Here is a 22,123-nt window from a genome sequence, read left to right as displayed (position 1 = left end):
TGGGAAAGGGCCTTGTGGAATGCTATAAAGATGCATCATCTGTGGATATGCTGGGGCGGTATGCAAATTGGAGTGGGTCTAGGGTTTCTGGGATGATGGTGTTGATGTGAGCCATGACCAACATTGCAAAGCAGTACATGGCTACAGATGTGAGTGCTACGGGTCGGTAGTCATTTAGGCAGGTTACCTTAGGAACTATTGGTGATCTGCTAGAAAGATGTTGGTATTACAGACTGCGACAGGGAGAGGTTGAAAATGTCAGTGAAGACACTTGCCAGTTGGTCAGTGTATGCACGCAGTACACGTCCTGATAATCCATCTGGCCCCGTGGCCTTGTGAATGTTGACCGGTTTAAAGGTCTTACTCACATTGGCTACGGAGAGCGTGATTACAGTCATCCGTAACAGCTGATGCTCTCATGCATGCTTCAGTGTTGCTTGCCTCGAAGCGAGCATAGAAGTATTTTAGCTTGTCTGGTAGGCTCGTGTCACAGGGCAGCTCGCGGCTGTGCTAGTCAAGTTGCAAGTCCTGCCACATCCGACGAGAGTCGAAGCCGGTGTAGTACTGTGTATACCCCTTTAACCATGTGAACACTATGGAACACAGGGTAACAGAGAGGCCTTTAAACATGGACAAGCTTCCAAATTAAGTTGTGCTTCTGTGAGACTGGATGAAGCAAGGCCCATCATGGACACAGGGGGCTCCGGCAATGGCTGGATGTAACCAAACGCGGGAGTACTGAAGTCACAGTAATGTTTTTTGGGAGGGGCTCAGGTTGCTCAGGCCTGTGCTAAGGCCCTTCGCTCCTGAGCCAAGTGCCCGATGGCTGCATCCTCAGAAGTGCCCTCAAGCTCCAAGAACTGGAAATGGGAATGTGATTGCCATAACGGGGGAAAGTTAGTAAGCTTAATTTGACGGAAGTAATGCATGACTTTAGCCATGAGGCTTCTAGTCTAAGCTAGCTAGCCTCTGTCTGCAGCACGTCCATTTAGAATAACCAAGCAACTTTATGCTAGCTACGTATCCTAAACAAGAGAGTTAGCCAATAAATTCCACCATTATGAAGCTGGAATAACTAGCAGTAGCTAGCTTGCCTCTGCAAGTTAGCTAACATGGCAAGCACGCGATGCAGAACCTTTTTAGCTAGCCTGGTCTCGAAAGTTCACGTAGGACCGGATCACCGAGGTGGGACCAGGACCACTCTGGGAAGAGAGGAAATCAGTGTTTAGACACAGGCGGCAGGGTGATACCTACAGAACCTTGTCACCCTATCTTTTCGAATAGCCTCCCGTAACCGGCAGAGTGCACAGGAGCCGGAAGACATTCAACTCGACCAGCAACCCAATCCATTTCCGCGTCCTGCAATTCAGATCCAGCCGAGGTACAGGAACCCGGGAGATGAAGTGACTATCAGAAATACCAAGCCTCCTAAAGAACGCTAAACAATTGTCAAGTGAACCTGCACCGCAGGCTATTGGGGGAACAGTGCCTGCCATTCCCTAGTCTCGCAAACCAACTGATTCGAGCAAGGGCAGTCTGTGCATGTACCGAGCCGAGACATACAGTGCCTTCAGAAAGCATTCATACCCCTTGATTTATTCCACAATGTGTGTAACAGCCTGAATTCTAAATGCCCACACGGGTCCGAGTGGACTAATCCATTGTTGAGGCCGTGGGGATGGCACATTTTTTTTTTTTTTTTTTTTTTTTTTTTTCCCCAAGATGGCATAGCAGTTCAGACGTCTTTTGTCCTCGTCTTGTCGTGTCGTGTATATATATATATTTACAACTTTTTTTTCACATACATTTTATTTTTATTTTCCATCAACTCATCTTCAATACACTCTCCTGCAACCTGCCTCACCAATTGATATGTATAAATAAGTATTATTTACCTCAAATCTGCAATCCTCCAAGAAGCTAGCCAGGAGCTAGCCAGAAGCTAATCAGAAGCTAGTTAGCTTCTTTACTGGCAACTCGTTCGTATTCAGCTAACCACGGTTTGTGGTCATTAGCTATCCTTTAACTCGAAAATCTATCGCCAGTTTTGTACGGCGCAGCGCGGCTCGGAACGGAACATACCGGACCGATTTTTTCTCTCCATGTCCCTGGATTTCAACTGCTCTCTGGACATTCACTCCCGGATCTCACAGCTAGCTGGCTGCTATCCGTGTGTCTATCTGCTTTCGTCGATTCCGGAGCAAACATCAATTACTCCGGAGCTAGCGAGCTCCGTCAACCACTCCTGAGCTCCGTCAATCACTCCTGGGCTGCAGTCACCTATCCGGACCCGTTTTACTGCCTACACGGAGCCCCTCCGGGCCTTCACAACTGGACTGCCGACGTTATCTACCCGAAGGAGATCCGACTGGCTCCTCCGTCGCGACGTTACCTGAATGCCCATCTGCGGCCTGCTAACCGTTAGCTGTCTTACCGGATGCTCTCAGAATAGACAATCGGACAATTTATTTATTTTTATTATTAACATGTTTCTTCTTGGGCCTCTATAACTATATCTATTGTTTTTATTTTTTGTTGTTGTGTGATTTGGACTAATCCCCTCTACAACACGGAACTCTACTAATCTACTGACGGAACGCAAGAGGTGGCTAACAACAGACCTCCATCCTATGCTAGCTTGCTACCGATGTCCTGGCTAGCTGTCTAAATCGCCGTGACCCCCAAACCAACCTCTCCACTCCCTGGACCCTTTTTGATCACTCGACTAAGGATGCCTCTCCTTAATGTCAATATGTCTTGTCCATTGCTGTTCTGGTTAGTGTTTATTGGCTTATTTCACTGTAGAGCCTCTAGTCCTGCTCACTATACCTTATCCAACTTATTAGTTCCACCACCCACACATGCAATGACATCTCCTGGTTTCAATGATGTTTCTAGAGACAATATCTCTCTTTCATCACTCAATACCTAGGTTTACCTCCACTGTACTCACATCCTACCATACCTTTGTCTGTACATTATACCTTGATGCTATTTTATCGCCCCCAGAAACCTCCTTTTACTCTCTGTTCCAGACGTTCTAGACGACCAATTCTTATTGCTTTTAGCCGTACCCTTATTCTTCTCCTCCTATGTTCCTCTGGCGATGTAGAGGTGAATCCAGGCCCTGCAGTGCCTAGCTCCACTCCTATTCCCCAGGCGCTCTCTTTTGATGACTTCTGTAACCGTAATAGCCTTGGTTTCATGCATGTTAACATTAGAAGCCTCCTCCCTAAGTTTGTTCTTTTCACTGCTTTAGCACACTCTGCCAACCTGGATGTTCTAGCTGTGTCTGAATCCTGGCTTAGGAAGACCACCAAAAATTCAGAAATTTTAATTCCAAACTACAACATTTTCAGACAAGATAGAACTGCTAAAGGGGGCGGTGTTGCAATCTACTGCAAAGATAGCCTGCAGAGTTCTGTCCTACTAGCCAGGTCTGTACCCAAACAATTTGAACTTCTACTTTTAAAAATCCACCTCTCTAAAAACAAGTCTCTCACCGTTGCCGCCTGCTATAGACCACCCTCTGCTCCCAGCTGTGCTCTGGACACCATATGTGAACTGATTGCCCCCATCTATCTTCAGAGCTCGTGCTGCTAGGCGACCTAAACTGGAACATGCTTAACACCCCAGCCATCCTACAATCTAAACTTGATGCCCTCAATCTCACACAAATTATCAATGAACCTACCAGGTACCCCCCCAAAGCCTTAAACACGGGCACCCTCATAGATATCATCCTAACCAACTTCCCCTCTAAATACACCTCTGCTGTCTTCAACCAAGATCTCAGCGATCACTGCCTCATTGCCTGCATCCGTAATGAGTCAGCGGTCAAACGACCTCCACTCATCACTGTAAAACGCTCCCTGAAACACTTCAGCGAGCAGGCCTTTCTAATCGACCTGGCCGGGGTGTCCTGGAAGGATATTGATCTCATCCCGTCAGTAGAGGATGCCTGGATATTTTTTTTAAATGCCTTCCTAACAATGTTAAATAAACATGCCCCATTCAAGAAAATTAGAACCAGGAACAGATATAGCCCTTGGTTCTCCCCAGACCTGACTGCCCTTAACCAACACAAAAACATCCTATGGCGTTCTGCATTAGCATCGAACAGTCCCCGTGATATGCAGCTGTTCAGGGAAGCTAGAAACCGTTATACACAGGCAGTTAGAAAAGCCAAAGCTAGCTTTTTCAAGCAGAAATTTGCTTCCTGCAACACTAACTCTAAAAAGTTCTGGGACACTGTAAAGTCCATGGAGAATAAGAACACCTCCTCCCAGCTGCCCACTGCACTGAAGATAGGAAACACTGTCACCACTGATAAATCCACCATAATTGAGAATTTCAATAAGCATTTTTCTACGGCTGGCCATGCTTTCCACCTGGCAACTCCTACCCCGGTCAACAGCACTGCACCCCCAACAGCAACTCGCCCAAGCCTTCCCCATTTCTCCTTCTCCCAAATCCATTCAGCTGAAGTTCTGAAAGAGCTGAAAAATCTGGACCCCTACAAATCAGCCGGGCTAGACAATCTGGACCCTTTCTTTCTAAAATTATCTGCCGAAATTGTTGCCACCCCTATTACTAGCCTGTTCAACCTCTCTTTCGTGTCATCTGAGATTCCCAAAGATTGGAAAGCAGCTGCGGTCATCCCCCTCTTCAAAGGGGGGACACTCTTGACCCAAACTGCTACAGACCTATATCTATCCTACCATGCCTTTCTAAGGTCTTCGAAAGCCAAGTCAACAAACAGATTACCGACCATTTCGAATCTCACCATACCTTCTCTGCTATGCAATCTGGTTTCAGAGCTGGTCATGGGTGCACCTCAGCCACGCTCAAGGTCCTAAACGATATCTTAACCGCCATCGATAAGAAACATTACTGTGCAGCCGTATTCATTGATCTGGCCAAGGCTTTCGACTCTGTCAACCACCACATCCTCATCGGCAGACTCGACAGCCTTGGTTTCTCAAATGATTGCCTCGCCTGGTTCACCAACTACTTCTCTGATAGAGTTCAGTGTGTCAAATCGGAGGGTCTGCTGTCCGGACCTCTGGCAGTCTCTATGGGGGTGCCACAGGGTTCAATTCTTGGACCGACTCTCTTCTCTGTATACATCAATGAGGTCGCTCTTGCTGCTGGTGAGTCTCTGATCCACCTCTATGCAGACGACACCATTCTGTATACTTCCGGCCCTTCTTTGGACACTGTGTTAACAACCCTCCAGGCAAGCTTCAATGCCATACAACTCTCCTTCCGTGGCCTCCAATTGCTCTTAAATACAAGTAAAACTAAATGCATGCTCTTCAACCGATCGCTACCTGCACCTACCCGCCTGTCCAACATCACTACTCTGGACGGCTCTGACTTAGAATACGTGGACAACTACAAATACTTAGGTGTCTGGTTAGACTGTAAACTCTCCTTCCAGACCCATATCAAACATCTCCAATCCAAAGTTAAATCTAGAATTGGCTTCCTATTTCGCAACAAAGCATCCTTCACTCATGCTGCCAAACATACCCTTGTAAAATTGACCATCCTACCAATCCTCGACTTTGGCGATGTCATTTACAAAATAGCCTCCAATACCCTACTCAACAAATTGGATGCAGTCTATCACAGTGCTATCCGTTTTGTCACCAAAGCCCCATATACTACCCACCATTGCGACCTGTACGCTCTCGTTGGCTGGCCCTCGCTTCATACTCGTCGCCAAACCCACTGGCTCCATGTCATCTACAAGACCCTGCTAGGTAAAGTCCCCCTTATCTCAGCTCGCTGGTCACCATAGCATCTCCCACCTGTAGCACACGCTCCAGCAGGTATATCTCTCTAGTCACCCCCAAAACCAATTCTTTCTTTGGCCGCCTCTCCTTCCAGTTCTCTGCTGCCAATGACTGGAACGAACTACAAAAATCTCTTAAATTGGAAACACTTATCTCCCTCACTAGCTTTAAGCACCAACTGTCAGAGCATCTTACAGATTACTGCACCTGTACATAGCCCACCTATAATTTAGCCCAAACAACTACCTCTTTCCCAACTGTATTTAATTTATTTATTTATTTTGCTCCTTTGCACCCCATTATTTTTATTTCTACTTTGCACATTCTTCCATTGCAATACTACCATTCCAGTGTTTTACTTGCTATATTGTATTTACTTTGCCACCATGGCCTTTTTTGCCTTTACATCCCTTCTCACCTAATTTGCTCACATTGTATATAGACTTGTTTTTTTTTTTTTTTTTTTTTTTTACTGTTTTATTGACTGTATGTTTGTTTTACTCCATGTGTAACTCTGTGTCGTTGTATGTGTCGAACTGCTTTGCTTTATCTTGGCCAGGTCGCAATTGTAAATGAGAACTTGTTCTCAACTTGCTTACCTGGTTAAATAAAGGTGAAATAAATAAATAAATAAATAAACATTCCACTCAAAGAGAGTGATACTAAGATTGTACATGGTTAAAGACAAATGGTGCAACAATAAAAATAATATTTTATAATGCGCTTTCTCCAGAGTTTGATAGCGGTTGCTGTCCGCATTGTATGAGCTCATCCTGTTCAGTCTTAATACTATAACTTACTTAGGACTATATTTCAATACTTATACTACATGCTACTGAATCAATCATTAATTTGTTCATGTCATCACAGAGCATACGAGTCATTCATGATTTGAAATGCAAATCAAACATTTTAGCTTTAAAATATAAATAAAGCGATCCTAGAATAATTAGCGTAAACAAATCCACCATTCCATTTCAGCAATTTTATTCACGAATGCATGCCACTGTTAGCCTTTGGCTTAAAAAAAACGATCGACTCACATAATAGCACCTTATCCATATTTTTCTTTATCAAATTTATTGACTTCCCCTTTACCTCCAGACCAACCAGTAAACATTACCTTGTTTCAAGTTTATTTGTCACATCTGCATCCATTTTGCTGTCACGTGTTACAGTGTTATAACCAATTTATTGATACGATTATGATATGCTATAGGTCAGGCCCTATTGGTCATGTGCATGCGATGCATTAATGTGTCACGAACGAGAGGAAGGGTTGAGGGAATAGGGAATGTTTTTCCTAAAAAAATGAGGGACTTCGGTAATGTAACTTTTCAGTCAGAAATGGTTGTAATTATGTTTCAGCAACACGGACAGCGTGATAAACACTTGATGTTCTGTGGTGGTAGCAGCAGTAGGGAGGAGAGACACAACGGGTACTAGTCACACGCTGTCATTTTTCTACACAGCCGATTAAGTATGAGCCCGGTCCAGCACAATCAAATCCATTGCGGTTGGACTCCCTCTAGTGTGTCTTAATTATTTAATCAAACAGTGCGCTTAAAGCATAGGACAAGCTCAGTGCAAATAGCTGGTCTGATTAAAAACACATAGGATGTGTCTAAATATGGAAAAAGACACCTAAATATTGACCAATCGATTTGTCAAATTAAGAGATATTTTTGGGGGTCGGGGACAGCCCTAGTAAAGATCTCCCATATCTGGGAAACCACCCAGTGGTGTAGACTCCATTCCTGAGGAAAAGGGCCCCCCATGGATAACAAATCCACACCCGAGTTGAGGAAACCCAGGAACACGCATTGCCCAAACACACACACACACACCTGCTGTCTCAGAAAGCAGGGCTGGTTTATAGCCTACCAGAGTATGTCCCTAGGTAATACCTTAATGGATTAATAAATACCTACAAAACATCATGACCCAACTTCCCCCTACGCAGCACCGGGCATGGCAGGTCACCAACAACCCTAACGAGCCATCACCACTTTAATGATGCACAACACTTTCCATTGCTCAATAAATACACCTGGAGGGGAAAGGAGGATTGGGGGAGGACAGCTTCTGGAAGAGAGGGGGGCAGGTACGGTTGAAGTCAGAAATTCACATTCACTTAGGTTGGAGTCATTAAAACTCGTATTTCAACCACTCCACAAATTTCTTGTTAACAAACTATAGTTTTGGCAAGTCGGTTAGGACATCGAATTTGTGCATAAGTAATTTTGTCCAACAATTATTTACCTGTATCACAATTCCAGTGTGTCAGAAGTTTATACACTAAGTTGACTGTGCCTTTAAACAGCTTGGAAAATTCAAGAAAATTATGTTGTGGCGTTAGCCTATCAGAAGCTTCTAACTGACATCAATTTGAGTGAATTCTCTACCTGTGGATGTATTTCAAAGCCTACCTTCAAAGTCAGTGCCTCTTTGCTCGTTTGGAAAATCAAAAGAAATCAACCTCAGAAGAAAAATTGTAGACCTCCACAAGTCTGGTTCATCCATTGGAATTTCCAAATGCCTGAAGGTACCGCGTTCATCTGTACAAACAATACTACGCAACACCATGGGACCACGCAGCCGTCATACTGCTCAGGAAGGAGACATGTTCTGTCTCCTAGAGATGAAAAAGAAAAGTGCAAATCAATCCCAGAACAACAGTAAAGGACCTTGTGAAGATGCTGGAGGAAACAGGTACAAACGTATCTATATCCACAGTAAAACGAGTCCTATTTCGACATAACCTGAAAGGTCACTCAGCAAGAAAGAAGCCACTGCTCCAAAACCGCCATGAAAAACCCAGACTTTGGTTTGCAACTGTACATGGGGACAAAGATCGTACATTTTGGAGAAATATCCTCTGGTCTGATGAAACAAAATAGAACTGTTTGGCCATAATGACCATCGTTATATGTTTGTAGGAAAAAGGGGGAGGTTTGCAAGCCGAAGAACACCATCCCAACCGTGAAGCACAGGGTGGCAGCATCATGTTGTGGGGGTGCTTTGCTGCAGGAGGGTGCCAACAAAATAGATGGCATCATGAGGCAGGAAAATTATGTGGATATATTGAAGCAACATCTCAAGACATCAGTCAGGAAGTTAAAGCTTGGTCGCAAATGGCCAATGACCCAAAACAGACTTCCAAAGTTGTGGCAAAATGGCTTAAGGACAACAAAGTCAAGGTATTGGAGGGGTCATCACAAAGCACTGACCTCAATCTATTAGAGAATTTGGGGGCAGAACTGAAAAAGCGTGTGCGAGCAAGGAGGCCTACAAACCTGGCTTAGTTACACCAGCTCTGTCAGGAGGAATGGGCCAAAATAACAATACAAAACACTACGTTTTGGAAGCTTGTGGAAGGCAACCTGAAAGGTTTGACCCAAGTACCAAATACTAATTGAGTGTATGTAAACTTCTGACTCAATGGGAATGTGATGAAAGAAATAAAAACTTAAATAAATCGTTCTTTCTACTATTATTCTGACATTTCACTTTTTTTATTATAAAGTGGTGATCCTAACTGACCTAAGACAGAGCATTTGTACTAGGATTAAATGTCAGGAATTGTGGAAAACTGAGTTTAAATGTATTTGGCTAAGGTGTATGCAAACATCCGACTTCAACCGTAAATTAATAGGAAATGGATGGAGAATGGGAGAGGATATAGCGCTAGATAGAGTTAGCTGTAGAGCTCCGAGACAGGATTGTGTCAAGGCACAGATCTGTGGAAGGGTACCAAACAATTTCTGCAGCATTGAAGGTCCCCAAGAACACAGGGACCGCCATCATTCTTAAATTAAGTTTGGAAACACCAAGACTCTTCCTAGAGCTGGCTGACCGGACAAACTGAGCATTCGAGGGAGAAGGGCCTTGGTCAGGGAGGTGACAAAGAAACCGATGGTCACTCTGACAGAGCTCTAGAGTTCCTCTGTGGAGATGGGAGAACCTTCAAGAAGGACAACCATCTATGTAGCACTCCACCAATCAGGCCTTTACGGTAGAGTGGCCAGATGGAAACCACTCCTCAGTAAAAAGGCACATGGCAGCCCACTTCCAGTTTGTCAAAAGGCACCTAAAAACTCAGACCATGATAAATAACATTCTCTGGTCTGATGTAACCAATATTGAACTCTTTGGCCTGAATGCCAAGCGTCACATCTGGAAGAAACCTGGCACCATCCCTACGGTGAAGCATGGGTGGCAGCATCGTGCTGTGGGGATGTTTTTCAACAGCAGGGACTGGGAGACTAGTCAGGATAGAGGCAAAGATGAACAGAGCGAAGTACAGAGACCCTTGATGAAAACCAGCTCCAGAGCACTCAAGACCTCAGACTGGGGCAAAGGTTCACCTTCCAACAGGACAACGACCCTAAGCACACAGCCAAGACAACGCAGGAGTGGCTTCGGGACAAGTCTCTGAATGTCCTTGAGTGGCCCAGCCAGAGCACGAACATCTCTGGAGAGACCTGAAAATAGCTGTGCTGCGACGCTCCCCATCCAACCTGACAAGAGCTTGAGAGGATCTGCAGAGAAAAATGGGGAAAAACTCAACAAATACAGGTTTGCTAAGGTGCTTCAACAAAGTACTGAGTAAAGGGTCTGAATACCGTACTTGTAAAAAATAAAATAAAATACTCAGATTCACATAAGTTAGCAAAGATTTCTAAAAACCTGCTTTTGCTTTGTCATTATGGGGTAGTGTGTGTATAGCGAGGAAAAAATACAAACGTATCCATTTTGGAAAAATTGCTGTAATATAACAAAATGTGGAAAAAGTCTAGGGGACTGAATACTTTCCGAAGGCACTATGTCAACAACGGATCTATAAAGCACAAAGTAAAAACAGATACTTTCCGTGTCATGAAACACATAAAAAAAGCCCTAAAATAAACATAAAACTCATGTCCAATTTCTGTGTATCAAAAATACTACTGTTAGCACACAGTCTACATGAATGAAGGGTTCATAGTCCTACAAACCTCTTTCTTTCCCAATCCCATTGGTATGAAGGTGAAACAGGGTAACTGGCACAACCCAGATGGTACAATAACTAACCAGCCTTACATTCACCCGTAGCCTCATGCATACCACCATCAATAACCCAAAACTGGCAACCCCATCAAACCTGGCAACCCCTTCCACAAAAAAAATGTATACTAAAATGTGGCACGAAACAGACAGATGTCCGTGTTGTGGTCCACACCTCTCTGGTCCTCCTTTCTGTCCCAGGCTCACAACACAGCAGTGAAACTGGGCAGAACACAAATATACTTGCACTCACACAAGCAGACACCTTCACAATTAACAGTCCTAGTGTTGTTATGGCACCAAGAAATAATCCGTCACCACAGACGGACTGACTGACTTCACTCATTTTTACAAGCTGGAGAATTAGGTCATTTGCTGTGCGCCATTGGCAGATAGCTAGGCAGGTGGAGGTTTTTCCAGCACTCTGGGACAAAGGGTCCTCACAGGTGTGTGTATGAGTGAGACTATTCCTTGTGTTATTTATTTCTTATATTATTCTTCTATATTTCTCTGCATTGTTGGGAACGGCACGTAAGTAAGCATTTCACTTAACACTGCCTGGTGTTTATGAAGCTTGTGACAAATACAATTTGATTTGAGACGCTGCATCCCAAACGGCACCCAATTCCCTAGATAGTGAACTTCAGAGAGAATGTCCAGGAACCGCATTCTAACTAGACAACCTCTTCTCCTCCTCCACCCCAATCACATGCAAAAGTCCATTGTGCTCCCAGACACTGAAAACATCCCTGTTTCACAGCAAAATATTTCAACTGTGGGTGAAGATTTGGCGAGATAGTAAAAACACACCCTGAACCTTGCGCGAGACTGCAAGAGCACACGTCTTAATTTTCTGTGTAGCAGTATTCAATCATGAGCCTTGTCTCAATTTCAGGTTTGAATTGACCTCATCTAGTAGGATTTGCCATAGTTGCCACAGAATAGGGTTTCAAAAACTTTCAACAAGTAAATAAGTAACATCCCTAAATCACTTGAACCCTCAACGTTTGTACACAGCCACAACCACATTATCACATGCAAACACACACACACACACAATGGAACATGCTCATAAAATAGATAGTGGTTGCTTTATTAGTTTTGAAGGAAAGAGACACTACATTACCAAAAGTATGTGGACACCTGCACGAACAACTTATTCCAAAATAATGGACATTAATATGGGGTTGGTCCCCCCTTTGCTGCGATAACGGCCTTCAACTTCAAGGCTTTCCACTAGATGTTGGAACATTGCTGCAGGGACTTGCTTCAATTCAGCCACAAGAGCATTAGTGAGGTTAGGGCCCTGATGTTGAGCGATAAGGCCCATCTCGGTAGGAGTTCCAATTCATCCCAAAGGTGTACGATGGGGTTGAAGTCAGGGCTCTGTGCAGGACAGTCAAGTTCATCCACACCGATCTTGACAGACCATTTCTTTAAGGACCACGCTTTGTGCATGGGGCATGGTCATGCTGAAACAGGAAAGGACCTTCACTGAACTGTTACCAGTAAAGTTGGAAACACAGAAGCACCTAGAATGTCATTGTATGCAGTAACATTAAGATGTCCCTTCACTGGAACCATGAAAAACATCCCCATTACTCATCCACCAATCTTCACAGTTGCCACTATGCAGAGGTAGATGGCGTTCTCCTGGCATCCGCCAAACCCAGATTCACCAGTCAGACTGCCAGACAGTGAAGCGTGATTTATCACTCCAGAGAATACGTTTCCACTGCTCCAGAGAATTGCGGCAAGCTTTACAACACTCCAGCCGACACTTGGCACTGCGCATGGTGATCTTAGGCTTATGTGTGGCTGCTCAGCCATATAAACACATTTCATGAAGCTCCCGACAACACAGTTCTTGTGCTGACATTGCGTCCAGAGGCAGTTTGGAACTCGGTAGTGAGTGTTAGAGGACAGACGATTTTTACGCGCTAAGACCTTCAGCACTCAGTGGTCCCATGTGTGGCCTACCAGTTAGCGTCTGACCCGTTGCTACTCCTAGCCTTTCCCACCTCACAATAACAGCACTTACAGTTGACCAGGGCAGCTCTAGCAGGACAAATTTTAAGAACTGACTTGTTGGAAAGGTGGCATCCTATGACGGTGCCACGATGAATGTCAATGAGCTCTTCAGCAAGGCCATTCTACTGCCAATGTTTGTCAATGGAGATTGCATGGCTGTGTGCTTGATGTTATAAACCTGTCAGCAACGGGTGTGGAAGAAATAGCCGAAACAACTAATTTGAAAGGGTGCCCACATACTTTCGTATACAGTTGAAGTCGGAAGTTTACACATACAGCCAAATACATTTAAACTCAGTTTTTCACAATTTGACATTTTATCCTAGTAACAATTCCCCGTCTTAGGTCAGTTAGGATCACCACTTTATTTTAAGAATGTGAAATGTCAGAATAATAGTAGAGAATGTCTGTTCAGCTTTTCTTTCATCACATTCCCATTGGGTCAGAAGTTTACATACACTCAATTAGTATTTGGTAGCATTGCCTATAAATTGTTTAACTTGGGTCTCCTTGCTCACACACGCTTTTTCAGTTCTGCCCACACATTTTCTATAGGATTAAGGTCAGGGCTTTGTGATGGCCACTCCAATACCTGGACTTTGTTGTCCTTAAGCCATTTTGCTACAACTTTGGAAGAATGCTTGGGGTCATTGTCCATTTGGTAGACCCATTTGCAACCATGCGTTAACTTCCTCACTGATGTCTTGAGATGTCGCTTCAATATAGTCACAACTTTCCATCCGCTTCCATCTGGCCACTCTACTGTAAAGGCCTGATTGGTGGAGTGCTACATAGATGGTTGTCAATCTATTTTGTGAAGTGCACCAGTCCCTCCTGCAGCAAACCACCTCCACAACATGATGCTGCCACCTCCGGCCTTCACGGTTGGGATGGTGTTCTTCAGCTTGCAAGCCCCCTCCTTCTCCCCCAAACATAACGATGGTCATTATGGCGAAACAGTTCTATTTTTATTTCATCAGACCAGAGGACATTTCTCCAAAAAGTACGATCTTTGTCCCCTTGTGCAGTTGCAAACCGTAGTCTGGCTTTTTTATGGAGGTTTTGGAGCTGTGGCTTCTTCCTTGCTGAGCGGCCTTTCAGGTTATGGCGATATAAGACTTGTTTTACTGTGGATATACATACTTTTGTACCCAATTCCTCCAGCATCTTCACACGGTCCTTTGCTGCTGTTCTGGAATTGATTTGCACTTTTCGCACCAAAGTACGTTCATCTCTAAAAGACAGCCCACATCTCCTTCCTAAGCGGTACATACTTTTGTACATACTATTTTTTGTACAGATGATCGTGGGACCATCAGGCGTTTGGAAATTTCTCCCAACAATGAACCAGACTTGTGGAGGTCGACAACTATTTTTCTGAGGTCTTGGCTGATTTCTTTTCATTTTCCAATGATGTCAAGCAAAGAGGCACTGAGTTTGAAGGTAGGCCTTGAAATACATCCACAGATACACCTCCAATTGACTCAAATTATGTCATTACTCTATCAGAAGCTTCTAAAGCCATGACATCATTTTCTGGAATTTTCCAAGCTGTTTAAAGGCACAGTCAACCTAGTGTATGAAAACTTCTGATCCACTGGAATTTTGATACAGTGAATTATAAGTGAAATAATCTGTCTGTAAACAATTGTTGGAAAAAGTACTTGTCATGCACAAAGTATATGTCCTAACCGACTTGCCAAAACTATAGTTTGTTAACAAGAAATGTGTGGAGTGGTTGAAAAACAAATTTTAATGACTCCAAACTAACTGTATGTAAACTTCCGACTTCAACTGTATATGGGTCGTTCCAAGAATCGAGTACATTGTTTTTTACTTTTTACCCTTTATATCCCCAATTTCGTGATATCCAATTGTTAGTCTTGTCCCATCGCTGCTACTCCTGTACGGACTAGGGAGAGGCAAAGGTCGAGAGCCACACTGCTCACTTAACCCGGAAGCCAGCCGCACACCAATGTGTCAGAGGAAACACAACAACTGGCGATCGAAATCAGCTTAAAAGGCGCGCAGCCAGTCACAAGGAGCCGCTAGAGCATGATGGGACAAGGAAATACCGGCCGGCCAAACCCTCCCTTAACCCGGATGGCGCTGGGCCATCTCCACAAAATAACCCATAATGACAAAGTGAAAGTGTTTCTAAAAATGTTGGCAAAATAATTCAAAATGAAATACAGAAATCTAATTTACATACAGTACCAGTCAAAAGGTTCTTTATTTGTACTATTTTCTACATTGTAGAATAATAGTGAAGACATAAAAGATAAGAAATAACATATGGAATCATGTAGTAAACAAACAAAAAAGTGTGAAAATGATTGAAAGTAGCCACCCTTTGCCTTGACAGCTTTGCACACTCTTGGCATTCTCTCAACCAGCTTCATGAGGTAGTCACCTGGAATGCATTTCAATTAACAGGTGTGCCTTGTTAAAAGTTAATTTGTGGAATTTATTTCCATCTAATGCAATTGAGACAATCAGTTGTGTTGTGACAAGGTAGGGGGGTATACAGAAGATATTGGTAAAAGACCAAGTCCATACGGCAAGAACCGCTCAAATAAGCCAAGAGAAATGACAGACCATCATTACTTTAAGACAGGAAGGTCAGTCAAGCACTTTGAAAGTTTCTTCAAGTGCAGCTGCAAAAACCATTAAGCGTTAAGATGAAATTGGCACTCATGAGGACCGCCACAGGAAAGGAAGACAGAGTTGCCTCTGCTGCACCTCAGAAATTGCAGGCCAAATAAATGCTTCAGAGTTCAAATAACAGACAACGTCAACTGTTCAGAGGAGACTGTGTGAATCAGGCTATAAGGGTCGCATTGTTGCAAAGAAACCACTCCTAAGGACACAAACAAGAAGAGACTTGCTTGGGCCAAGAAACACTAGCAATGGACATTAGACCGGTGGAAATCTGTCATTTCGTCTGATGAGTCCAAATTTGAGATTTTTGGATCCAGCCGCCGTCTCCTTGTGAGACGCAAAGTAGGTGAACGGATTTTCTCCACATGTGTGGTTCCCACCATGAAGCATGGAGAAGGTGGTGTGATGGTGCTTTGCTGGTGACACTGTCAGTGATATATTGAGAATTCAAGGCACACTTAACCAGCATGGCTACCACAGCATTCTGCAACAATGTGCCATCCCATCTGGTTTGCGCTTAGTCAAATCAAATCAAATTTATTTATATAGCCCTTCGTACATCAGCTGATATCTCAAAGTGCTGTACAGAAACCCAGCCTAAAACCCCAAACAGCAAGCAATGCAGGTGGGACTATTATCAGTTTTTCAACAGGACAATAACCCAACACACCTCCAGGCTGTGTAAGGGCTACTTGACCAAGAAGGAGTGATGGAGTGCTGCATCAGATGACCTGGCCTCCACAATCACCCGCCCTCAACGCAATTGACATGGTTTGGGATGAGTTGAACCGCAGTGTACAGTGAAGGAAAAACAGCCAACAAGTGCTCAGCATGTGGGAACTCTTTCAAGACTGTTGGAAAAGCATTCCTCCTGAAGCTGGGTGAGAGAATGCCAAGTGTGTGCAAAGCTGTCATCAAGGCAGAGGGTGGCTACATTGAAGAGTCTAAAATATATTTTGATTTGTTTAACCCTTTTGTTTACTACTTGATTCCATATGTCTTATTTTAAAGTTTGATGTGTTCACTATTATTCCACAATGTAGAAAATAACAAAAATAAAGAAAAACCCTTGAATGAGTAGGTGTGTTCCAAGTTGACTAGTACTGCAAGTATTTAGACCCTTTACTCAGTACTTTGTTGAAGCACCTTTGGCAGCGATTACAGCCTTGAGTCTTAGGTATGACGCTACAAGCTTGGCAAACCTGTAATTGTGGAGTTTTTCCCCATTCTTCTCTGCAGATCCTCTCAAGCTCTTCAGGTTGGATGGGGAGCATCAATGCACAGCTACTTTCAGGTATCTCCAAGGATGTTCGATCGGGTTCAAGTCCGGGCTCTGCCTGGGCCACTCAAGGACATTCAGAGACTTGTCCTGAAGCTACTCCTGCGTTGTCTTGGCGGCATGCTTTGGGTTGTTGTCCTGTTGGAAGGTGAACCATTGCCCAAGTCTGAGGTCCTGAGTGCTCCTGGAACAGGTTTTCATCAAGGATCTCTGTACTTCGCTCCGTTCATCTTTCCCTCAATCCTGACTAGTCTCCCAGTCCCTGCCACTGGAAAAACATCCCCACAGCATTTTGCGGCTACCACCATGCTTCACCGTAGGGATGGTACAAGGTTTCCTCCAGATGTGACGTTTGGCATTCAGGCCAAAGAGTTCAATCTTAACTTAATCAGACCAGAGAATCTTGTTTCTCATGGTCAGAGTTCTTTAGGTGCCTATTGGCAAACTCCAAACGGGGTGTCATGTGCCTTTTACTGAGGAAAGGCTTCCGTCTGGCCACTCTACCATAAAGGCCTGATTGGTGCAGTGCTGCAAAGATTGTTGTTCTTCTGGAAGGTTCTCCCATCTCCAGAGGAACTATGGAGCTCCATCGGTTTCTGGTTCACCTCCCCGACCAAGGCCCTTTCTCCACCGATTGCTCTACAGACAATTCCATCAACCTCATGGCTTGGTTTTTGCTCTGACATGCACTGTCAACTGTGGGACATTATATAGACAGGTGTGTGCCTTTCCAAATCATGTCCAATCAATTGAATTTCCCACATGTTGATTCCAATCAAGTTGTAGAAACATCTCAAGGATGATCAATGGAAACTGGATGCACCTGAACTCATTTTCCAGTCTAATAGCAAAGGGACTGAATACTTACGTAAATAAGAGGTTTTTTTATTATTATAAATGTGCAAACATTTCTAAAAATCTATTTCTGCTTTGTCATTATGCTTTGCAACTTACTTTAGTGCCTTGATGCATGTTCGGAAATATGTTTTATTCTGTACAGCCTTTTTACTCTGTCCATTAGGTTAGTATTATGCACGACAATGTTGATGCATCCTCACTTTCCTCCCATCACAGACATTAAACCCTGCAACTGCTTTCATGTCATCATTGGCCTCATGGTGAAATCCCTGAGCGGTTTCCTACCTCTCCGGCAACAGAGTTAGGAAGGAAGCCTGTATCTTTGTAGTTACCGGGTGTATTGATACACCATCCAAGTGTAATAAATAACTAAACCATGCTCAAAGAAATATTCAAATGTGAGCTTATTTTATTTTACCAATCTACCTATAGGTGCCTTTCTTTGCGAGGCATTGGAAAACCTCCCTGATTTTTTATGTTGAATCTGTGTTTGAAATGTACTGCTTGACCGAGGGGTGGGGTACAGAGATGAAGTAGTCATTCAAAAATCTATGTTAAACACTATTATTGCACAGAGTGAGTCCATGCAACTTGTGACTTGTTAAGCACATTTTTATTCCAGAACTTATTTAGGCTTGCCATAATAAAAGGGCTTGATACGTATTGACTGAAGACATTTCAGCTTTTCAATTTTGACATTATTGGGTAGGTTAGTGAAAAACATGTTTCTCAATTTAATCCATTTGAAATCCAGGCTATAACAACAAAATGTGGAAAAAGTCCCGGGATGTGAATGATTTTTAATAGAGACTTCACTGAAAATTAAATAAATCAGATTTAAGATGAATATAGACTTGCTAAAGTGCCAAAAATCAGTTTGGAATGTTTTAACCCACTTTAACCCAGCCATTTCTTCAAGTTTTTACCATAATTTTAAAGCCCTGGTTATGTCCTTGCTTTGACAAAGTCATTTCTGAAGATTATTTGATATGTGATTAATGATGAATTTAAGTCTGTCCTTAATGTGAACTGATATGGTAAAACTATTCCTTTTAAAAATATTTTTTTCAATAGAAACATTGAATATACAGTATAATAGTCTAATCATAATGTAAAAGCAGGTGAGCTGGATCTACTCTTTCTGGCCATTTTCTGGTGTTTAGTGGTGGAAAACTGAGTGAGTCGAGCATAACACCCTGTTACCCATAATGAAGATGGGTTAGAAATGTTTGAAAAAAAAAAAAAAAAAAAAACATTTTAAGTGTGAGGTTGCACTCAATTGCAGCTTGCTGTTGCACAAAACAAGTTTCCGTTTCCATTCCCCGTCACAAGGGGATTTATGTTTCATTTAAGATAAAACCTCAACCCTGTTACAGTCAAACGCTGTTACATTATTGGCACTTACTATAGGTCTTGTTTTTCCCCTTAAGATGGGAAAACATGTTTTTTATGAAGTCAAACATGTGCTCTCTATGACAGAATGTTAAAATGAATTGAAATTCATTTTTTTTTACCAAGTTACACTACCCAAAATGCACTGTGTGTGGAATGACCCATTTGATCCACACTGGCTCATTAGAGTTTAGTGTTGTGATTAATAGTTGTTGATTGAGAGGAGTATCCAGGATTCAGGCCAGCCTCATCCTGTTCATTAGAGTGAAACTAACTCCCTGATCGCCTGATCACCTCAGTGTGGACCAACCAAGTCTGCTCTAAGTAAAGCTCCGCCTTATCTCAGCTCACTGGTCACCATAACAACACCCAACCGTAGCACGTGCTCCAGCAGCTATATCTCACTGGTCATCCCCAAAGCCAACACCTCCTTTGGCCGCCCTTCCTTCCAGTTTTCTGCTGCCAATGACTGGAACGAATTGCAAAAATCGCTGAAGTTGGAGACTTATATCTCCCTCTAACTTTAATCATCGGCTATCTGAGCAGCTTACCGATCGCTGCAGCTGTACATAGCCCATCTGTAAATAGCCCACCCAACTACATACCTCATTCCCATATTGTTTTTATTTACTTTTTTGCACACCAGTATTTTTACTTGCACATCATCTTCACATTATCACTCCAGTGTTAATTAGCTAAACTGTAATTACGTCACTACTATGGCCTATTTATTCCCTTAACTCCTTACTCCATTTGCACACAGTGTATAAAGATTTTTCTATTGCGTTATTGACTGTACTTTTGTTCATCCATGTGTAACTGTGCTGTTGTTTTTGTCGCACTGCTTTGCTTTATCTTGGCCAGGTCGCAGTTGTAAATGACAACTTGTTCTCAACTGGCCTACCTGGTTAAATAAAAGGTGGAGGAAAAAAAATTAAGAATAATTAATCATGTTTAGGTTCCATGTGTGTGTCTTCGCTAACCCTGGTTAATACACACATGGCACCCTATTCCCTGTAATCGCTCTGGGCTCTGCTCAAAAGTAGTGCACTATATAGGGAATAGGATGCCTTGAGACACAGCCCATGAAACACACAGGCAATGACATGCATTGAGTTCACCTCATCATAAATCACCATCAAACACAATGGAATCAACTTACATAATGGCATGCAGGGTAATCTAACCGTTAAACACACCACAATGGGTATGTGTATGGGGTTATCTGCAAACAAGCATGCAGGAGATTTGCTGTGTCAACATGCTACGCGGTCAGCGCAATCATGTGATGTTAAGGACATTGACATTGTACTCAAAAATGGAAAAGTAAACCGGCAGAAAATTCTCAACAGGACAGATCGCTGACAGAATTTAAATAAATGAATATTCATATCTAGGCATATTTTATCTGCAGACAAATGAACAGATATTTATTTCAAGTTAATTGGCAACAAAAAAGAACTTCAACCCTTCTATGGATGGTACTGTGTTTGTGATGGAGGAGCAAAATGTGGCAGGGTGGTGTGTACAGCACAGCGCATGGTAGCATTGTGGCAGTCACTGTGCCCTGTGCATTACAGTAGGTGCGATGTCAGAAACGTTACCGTACCTCACTCTCGTTACACTCGGAAGGGGTGTCGCCGTGAACGGCCATCTGGTAGCGTGCGTACAGCGCTGCCGACTGCTCATAGGTCGCCATGAACTGAGGATCATCATCATTGACGGGCACTAGCCTCACCTTCGGAGAGGATGGTGAAAGAAGAAGTGGAGGGATGGATAAAGTCAACATTGGATGTCGAGAGTGGGGACAGCGAAGGAGGAAAGACAAACGGCGAAGAAGAATGAGGACATACAGTATGGAGTTGGGGTGTTGGAGGGAAAATGAAGAGGAGGAAGGTGTGGTATTGGTTTGCAGGGGGGGATGGACAGACAATAGGAGAACCAAACAATAAGTGGAGAGGTTTTAGACAATGCCGCATAAGCAGTTTAGCACTATAAAAACGTTCTACTGAAGCAATTCAGACTCCCAGTTCAAAGTTCTGTTGATTCTTTATTTTATTTTTTTAGCTGCTCGGTTCTGAATTGAGACGAGTCAGACCAATCAAGATTCCAACCATAGAATTAACAACAAACCAAAACTAAGAATTCTGGGAGAGTGAGTCCAGTGGTGTTTACTGCCTGGAGATGAGGGATCCAAGGACCCTGAAGATGAGGCTAGTGTACCACCCCCACGCCACGGTTGACGACAAACCCTCAGAGAAAGACAGGGGACTAGAGGTTGAATGGAGTTCTAAGATATGAGATTCAAGGAACAACAGGCATCCACATTCCACACACACTCGCATTCAGATAGGGATCTACACACTCACTTTTACTCTTGTATACATCCAGATATGAGACAATAGCAATGTCCCAAGTGGTGTGAGATTTACACAGATAAAAATCAGGCTGAGCTCCAGCCTTCGAGACAGAATGTCTAGTGAGAACCGCAGGGCGGAGACAATCCTCCGACTGTGTCAAGAGCCAGCATGGGCAAAAACGACAAACTAATGCTAACACTGAATTTTAAGTGGATGCTTCAGTTCAACAACTGTGACTGGTTGTTTTTATTCCATTCCCAAACTAGCAGGAGTGATGGGCACAGAGGGAGTGGAAGACTGATGAAGAAAAGAGGAAGAGGGTGGGAATGAATACCTGACTGCCACCATATTCAAACAGCTAGACGTAGCATCCCAAATGGCACCCTATTCCCTACATAGTGCACTACTTGGTTCTGGTCAAAAGTAGTGCACTAGGTACAGAATAGGGTGCTACTTAGGACACAACCAGAAACTAAAAGACCCAATTAGACTGAGGCACCTGTAGAAACACTGCCTTCACCCTCCTCCGTGTATGGGAAATTTCCCCCTGCGAGCGAACAAGAGATCACATGCACACACATTCAGACATCCACAAACATGTAACAGAGCGCGCACACAGACACACTCCCCTAATCCTGAGTCCTTCATTCATACCCATACCACAGGAGGTTGGTGAAACCTTAATTGGAGAGAAT

The 22,123-nt window shown here is 43.4% G+C and overlaps 1 protein-coding gene across 1 annotated transcript in view; it reads right to left on the bottom strand.

Annotated features, from left to right (window-relative positions):
- The window catches only part of LOC115135373 (arginyl-tRNA--protein transferase 1), a 190,276-nt gene that overhangs the window by 113,876 nt on the left and 54,277 nt on the right, over positions 1 to 22,123 (bottom strand). Inside the window, 1 exon segment of the mRNA XM_029670013.2 lies at positions 20,678 to 20,806. Coding sequence (XP_029525873.2) covers positions 20,678 to 20,806 — 129 coding nt within the window.

Source organism: Oncorhynchus nerka, linkage group LG10 (assembly GCF_034236695.1).
Source record: "Oncorhynchus nerka isolate Pitt River linkage group LG10, Oner_Uvic_2.0, whole genome shotgun sequence".
Taxonomy (NCBI): domain Eukaryota; kingdom Metazoa; phylum Chordata; class Actinopteri; order Salmoniformes; family Salmonidae; genus Oncorhynchus; species Oncorhynchus nerka.
The sequence above is the reverse complement of the archived record's forward strand: the minus strand, read 5'-3'. Positions and strand labels throughout refer to the sequence as shown.